General features: G+C 37.0%; 1 protein-coding gene across 1 annotated transcript; it reads left to right on the top strand.

Moving 5' to 3' along the window:
- The first annotated feature begins 217 nt into the window (after positions 1–217).
- LOC104038580 (fibrinogen-like protein 1-like protein) lies at positions 218–4,286 on the top strand. Its single transcript, XM_075713290.1, has 2 exons — positions 218–365; positions 3,586–4,286. Exons 1-2 carry the CDS (start codon positions 218–220, stop codon positions 4,284–4,286), a joined length of 849 nt encoding a protein of 282 aa, XP_075569405.1.
- Positions 4,287–7,237: the final 2,951 nt, after the last annotated feature.

Here is a 7,237-nt window from a genome sequence, read left to right on the forward strand (position 1 = left end):
GACCAGTCAGAAATAGGGTGTGAGACATCAGGAAAAGGAGAGGTCCTTGAAAGATGGGAGAAGCCAGTTTTGGCAGAGGCTCACTATATTCAAGTTAGGTATTTCAATACCTTTCTCCTTCAGGACTTTCATACTAAAAGTCATAAATCTTTCAATTTTCAATTCCAGTCTGTGTTACAGTTCTGTATTGCTGCAGGAGGACTGACTCGGAAGGAAGATGCTGTTGACAAGCTCAGCGGGATTTATTCTGTTCTTGCTCTCTCATTGCACTGTGACAGAGAGCACCAAAGAGGCAGTGGTCTTGGCTAATGCCCACCTTCTCCCCCAAAGAGGCTACGAGAGACTGGGTAACACCAATGAAAAAGGTACTCATGAAGAGAGTGAGTGATTTGGATGCATGCTGTGTTTTACTTTATTGCTTTGCTGTAACATTTTCAGCCAATGGATTTGAAAGTTAGCCCTGCAAAAATACTTTGCAATACAAACATGTCCTGCCCTGAAGTCCAGAATCTTGCTTGCTGCAATCTAATTCAAGAGAAATTAACAGGTTTTTTTGTAAAACAAAACAAAACAAAAAAACCCAACCAAACCCACACACACTGTGGCATTTGAAGACTTATTTTTAGGACAATCATATCCAGATTACATCTCACACCTCAGTACATAAATCCCATTGGTACCTATAACTGAGGTATTCCTCTGCCTATCTAGCTTGCAAGGTCCAGCTTGGTAGGTTTTCTAATACATTTACCAGGGTAGGTCCCACACAAAATGTACACAAAAAGAGTAGTGGGAGTGATTCATTTTCCTTCTCTGACTGATGTTACTTGAGGGTTTATAAAATTCACTTTCCAAGTAAATCCTGTAAAAATCAGCCTAAATGAGTTTATCATTATCTGTATATAGAAGTTGTTCTATTTTGCATTAATAATATTCACTGAGAAGGGCAAATACAAGTGTCACTGTACATATTGCTGGCTTGGACATTGCTATATAAATCACTTAATCATCCTATAAAATCATGGGACCAGGTTTGGAGTCAGGCTATGTCTGCCAGGCAAATGTTCTAACAACTGGATTACGGAGTCATGTACACAGTTCTGCTCTTTCAGGGTATTTAATAATGTCATACAGATAGTATTGAGATTTAAAGCATTCTATTCATGGCTGTAGAATCTTTTAGGCAATGAAACGCATAAAAGTAAGACCTTGGAAAGCCTACATACTCCTGTAAATCCGTCCTGAGTGGCTTAGAAGTACCAATAAGCTTCTGAATATCAAATATAAAAGACTATATTTAACACAATACTGATACTATGAATAATACTATTTAAAAGTTTTAGTCCTTCTGGACTTCTACAAAGCCTATGACACAATACTTCTACAATATTAAATCAGAGGAGGTGGGGTTACATTATAATTTCAGTAGAGATTGAAAAGAAAATGACAGTGACTTGAGTAGAAAAGTAAACCATAAAATCAAGGGGAGACTGGAAGTATTTGCTTGTAAGTGATCTTTTCAGTATTCTTATTAAGTATACTGACACAAAAACAGGAATATGCTGATAAAATTTAATGATAACATGAAGTAGAGAAATGCCAATGCAAAGAATCAGAATATTACACAGAAAAAAAAAAAAATCAGATGTTCTTAAGTAATGCCACTGGGATGAAAAATAAAGTACAAAATTCTAGGTTTTACTGCAAGGTGAGGAACTTAACCAGTTACAAAGATCCAAAGACCAAACTCTAGATTAAAGGAAACTAAGCAATACAAATGCAATCCTAGAATATATCAACAGAGATGTTTTTAATAAGACTTGGGAAGAATCAGTGGCACTACATAAGGCCATCTGCTATACTGTGTGCAAATTTTACCCACATTCTAGGAAATTAATTTGCAGTGAAGAGGTGCAGAAAAGCTACTAAGGCAATTAAGGAACAGAAGATTTTTCTTACACTAAATAACAAAAGAACTGATTTATTCTAACAGAATTTACCCTAACAAAACAAAGGCTGATTAAAAAACATAGTTGCCCTCATGGTACATTGGGCCTTATTACCCAGGAAGAAGCACTGTTTAACTAAAGGACAACATGACACGAGAAAGAAAAAGATGGACAGTGGACATTAATAAAATTAGATTTGGAACCAGATGAGTATTTCTAACAGAGTAGTGACAGTTATTGAAGTTACAATGCTTTCCAGTTGGAAGAGAAGAAATTTAATAATTCTGTGAACAAGACTGCACGATATAATTCCCTACAGGACCAGAGGTAGATAAAATAGTCACTCATGGTCCCTTTCTCTTTCCAGAAAGTTGGGGGCTTTTTTTTTTTTTTTTCTTTCTCACACTAACCAAGCTGTTCAGTGTACTTTTGATCTGTTGGTCACAAGACCATATAATGAGATTGACTCTTTTCAGACTCTGTTCCTCTGTTCAGGAAAAAAAAACCAATGTGTTCTATAAAAGGATCATCAGGGGCTCCCTGGTCAGTGATTTGGGCAGAGAAGAGGTTTTTTTTCTAAGCTTTTATTTTAAATTTTTATCTTTATATTTTTCCTTAATTGTTTTCTGGCAAATTTTGGAAAAAAAATTAGGACAACTTGCCATACTTTTCCTGAATTACCCCAGTTTCCCAGAAGAACAAATTAAGTTCTAAATACAGTATCTAAACTCCTATCAGTCATTGTCAGGACAGAACATAGGATTTCATATGTCTGAAGAACTGTACCTTAGTCTCAGAGATGCTTGATACTATAGCAAGATGTTACCATATAAGCAAGTTACATTTAAAAAACACTCTATATATATTTCAGCTCAATAGGGAGGGTCATCCCAAGCCCTATATGCCATTTTTATCACCCTCTGAGTCTACTGGATAAAGCAATAAAGTGGAAAAGCACTTTCACCTATTTTCCTGATATTGCTGTTCAGCACTGCCCAGCACTGTAGTTCTACCTGCAAATCAGTGGTAAGATTTAGCCTAGAGTTTGAGTGACAAGAAATGTTCCTAAGAAAATCCTCAGATGTTTATAAGTTTTGTATTAGAAAGAAATGTGCTTTAATATCTGCCTTTTATCAATTAAAACATGGCATACTTATTGGAATTTAATGCAAGGATGTTACAGATGCATGAAGTACAAACTGGTTAAAGAAAAATTAGATTTATTTGTTGAGGATAAGGCTAGCTCCATTAATTAAACACAATGGTCCAACACATGGCACACGGAATTGCAAACTTGCTGACTACTCAAACTGGAAGGACACAGGAGGAAAAGGAATGGCCTGTACATAATTTTTGGCTTTTCAACCGTATTTCTGTCATAAATGCAAAATCACACTTCTGTTTTATGACAGCATAACAAACCCTCTTTTTAATTTCTGAACATTTCCTGCATGTTCTGCTCTGAACTCTTCCCCCTTTAGCTGAGTAGGTGCTCACCAGCTGGGATGAAGTCAGAGTCAGCTTTCAGTCAGAAGGCAATCATTCACTCATTCTAAAGGACAGAGTTCAATATCTAAAATGCACTATTCGAACAGAAATTTACTACTTTTTTTTTTTTTTTTTTTTCCCTACTCAGACTATCCAAGGGATTGTTTTGAGATTTTTCAGCGCTCCAAAGGAAATTCCAGAGATGGTCTTTACATCATCCAACCAAAGGAGGACCCAATTGTTGTCTCTTGTAACATGCAGGATGGTGGCTGGACAGTAATCCAGCACATTACAGCCAATAGTACTGTCGACTTTGATAGGACCTGGCAGGATTACAAATATGGATTTGGGTCTGTTCATGACAACCACTGGTTAGGAAATGAATATATACATCAGTTAACCAGCAGCTCCGTGCAATATATACTTGGAGTTAAACTTGTAAACCTAAATGCTGAAATCAAATGGGGACAGTATGAACCATTCCTTATTGAAGATGAAGAGTCTCAATACCGAATCAGGGTTGGTCTATACAAAGGCAACGCCACTGATGCTCTGACCCTGGACACGGAAGCTTATCTTCATGACAACCAGAAGTTCACCACCAAGGACAGAGACAATGACAATTATTTTCAGAATTGTGCTAAACTGGAACACAATGGTGTTCCCGGGGGAGGCTGGTGGTACGATGCGTGTGCTGGAGCAAATCTAAACCGTAGGAACGTGATATACTGGCAAAAGGACTGCAACAAGCAACGCATATGCAAGTTTGCATGGATGATGATCAAACCCATTGACCACAGACTGTCATATCCAGCCAAGTCCTGTCCATGTCAGAAAGTTGAACTGTAGGTAAGCCATGTATACTTTGAAAGGAACATGGATTCTTTGTCCAGTGACTGAAGTGAACTCACACTGACTGAATAATCACACCAAGTAATCATGATTGAAAATTTAATCTGGGCCTCTGGAAGGAATTTATGATAGCATATCTTCCAGGACTGGACCAGGACACAGATATTGACCAAACACACCAGTAAGAAGTCACTGTCAGAAACCGAGGCCTCTATCAGAACATTTAAATAATTAATTTTATAGTATTTTAGCCGTAAGAGGAGTCAGGTATGAAAGACAGGATATGACGTCTTCTACGAGATATACATGAATATACATGCATTTCAGAAGGTTTTGCTCCAGTATGAATGTTCACGGCTGACCTCCTGTAATTGCACATCTTCACATATCAAGCAGAAAGGAAATTTCCAGTGAAGTACCTACATTTACAAAATGCATACGGGAGAGTATTGTGTACCATAGGGCAGCATCAGGCCTTTTCTTTTTACCTTTAGTTAAAGGTATTTTAATATATAAAATTGGAATTAGCCTCATCTCTGATGGCTTCTTTTCCCCTTCATTGACCCTTCTTTTTACCTCTACTTTTTAATGATCCCACCAACAATGAAGTATTCAGCATAGGCTTTTCTTTTCTTCCTTCTTGTTAGAGTACCCAGAGCTAATGGGATCATCAGCTTTCCCATTTAAAGCTACTAATCCAAAGCTTACAAATCCTCTGAATTTTTCCTCAAGAAACTCAGTGAACACATTTTTTAAAAGATCAAATTGATTTTGCAATTGTTTACTTATTGCTCCATTTTTTTTCCTGAATATTATTCCACTTTGTTTACCATGTTTTGACTGTTGCTTCTCCCTGTTTCATGATGTGCTTCAGCCTTCTCTTTTTTAAATACCACTGTGAGAAAAGAAGTGTTGGCTTTATTTCACATTTGCTAGCTTCAATTGGTTTGGCACTCAACATTGAAATTATTTAAACAGTGCCTTTTTTCTGACTATAAAATAAAGAATCTTTAAATTTCATTATAAAATCATCTGTTTTAAAATAATAAATAAAAGGATTTCAGTTTTGATAACCTTGAGGACCTTGCTTTTTTTTACAGCTGTTTGGGTTACTTCACATATTTCTATATCATTGGAATAGCTGAATGACAACTGAAGAGTTTTCATTGTTGCATTATACAAAATGTCAGGATAATCATTAGAATACCTTGTATGTTTTCTTAGATACTTCAATTACAGAAACTTAACCAACAGATACTGGCAAACTCCTGCTTTTTAATTTAAAAATGGAATCTCATGATTTCCATGAAAATTACTTTGCAAAAAATAAATTGTATTGTGTTTTGAGAAGACCAAGACTGCTAGGATTACTTAAGAAGAGAAATTAATTGGGAAGTGGAAAAGCCAAGAAAGCAATTTTTGTTTTGTACAATGCACTGCAACATTTTCAGAAAGAGATACAGATATATTATGTGGGTGAGGTCAAAATAGCACACATGTCTATTTTGCACTATTTTTTTTCCCCTGAAATTGTATTCAAAGACGGAACTGTGACAGGGGAAGAAATGGATAGTAGCTGAATTGAGTTTATGTTATTGAGTCAATTTAATGTGAGTTCTGCTGTAACTCTATCGGGATGCCTCCGAAGTTGTAATGAGGATACAAGAAAATCACCCAAGTGCTGCCAGTCTCCCATAGCTTTTATTCGAATTCGTGGCCATATAGCCAGATTCTCACACACCTTCCAAAAATGTGTTTTGAATAATCTTGACATGGGAGTGCACAACTGAAAGCCAGCAGGGTGCATCTGATCCTCAAAGGCAAGTAACCTGCTCTCCAGGCCACCCTTGGCCTGTTTTGGAGGGTTTTGGAGGAAGAGGCCTGTGTAAATAAGCTGTATGAATGACTCGGGCACCAGCAGCCCAAATCCAGCTGCCCAGTTTCGGAGGCACTCTCTAGTATTAACTGGAGCCCTATAAGCCTATGCTGACACTGAATTGCAGTATGGGAATTAGATTAAAATGTAATAATAACTCATAACAACAAGTCCCCAAGAAAAAACAAGACAGAAAGATTAATCCAGTTCAAAGAAAGACATTTAATGGAACTCAGAGACTGAGGTACATTCCACCCTTCTAAACAAAGTATGGATGGAAATGACTACTGGAGCTGAATTTGGGACTAAGTAGTGGATGAAAATAAGTAAGACTATTCCAATACACCACCAGCACTTCTTTCTAGAGCTCTTAAAGAGAAGGACATAGACCCTTAAAAAGTGGGCTAAATTCTACTTCATAATTCCTTAGCGAAAGGCTGTCTTAACTGAACGGATTTTTTTTCTCCATCACTGAACCTTAATCACCAGATACCCAGAACAATGCTGAGAGCAGCTGGCTGTCAACACTGAATCAGTAAAATCACAGTCTGAAACATGGGGGTTTCTGTTCTGTCTACTCCTTTTTTTCTTTTTCCTATCACATTTCTCCTATTCTCTCTCTCTCTCTTTCCTGATTATACTGCCTCCTGCACAGACTTGAAGAAAGGAGGTGGGTCCTCCCAAGAATATCTGATGGAAAAAATGTATTTGATCAAATAAATATCTTTCCAAAATAAGGAAGCATGACAAGGTCTAGAGCAATAGGTATATGGCTGACTTCCAGCTCCAAGCACACCTGAATGGGAGGCATGTTCCACTTTAAACATGCAATCTCCTAACAATAGCAGAAAAATAGGTTTCTTCACCTCTTTGCTACTTTGTATTTCTCGCCATAGTGTTTTCTCAACTGCAGGGAAGGTAAGCACATTCTTACATACAATATCACATTAATCGACTCAGAATTTAGCAGAAGGAAAAATTCTTCCTAAAAAAGTATCGACGGACAAAATAAGAGAGCCTGATGACCTCTTTCTAGCAAAACCACTGATTTATTATTATTATTATTTGTCTT

The sequence above is a fragment of the Pelecanus crispus genome, chromosome 6 (genome assembly GCF_030463565.1).
Source record: "Pelecanus crispus isolate bPelCri1 chromosome 6, bPelCri1.pri, whole genome shotgun sequence".
Classification (NCBI taxonomy): Eukaryota; Metazoa; Chordata; class Aves; order Pelecaniformes; family Pelecanidae; genus Pelecanus; species Pelecanus crispus.

Coding starts and splice junctions, on each gene's coding strand:
- LOC104038580 (XM_075713290.1), top strand. CDS start 218: ATGCTGTTGACAAGCTCAGCGGGATTTATTCTGTTCTTGCTCTCTCAT. Junction 366..3,585: donor GGGTAACACCAATGAAAAAG/GTACTCATGAAG, acceptor TTCCCTACTCAG/ACTATCCAAGGGATTGTTTT.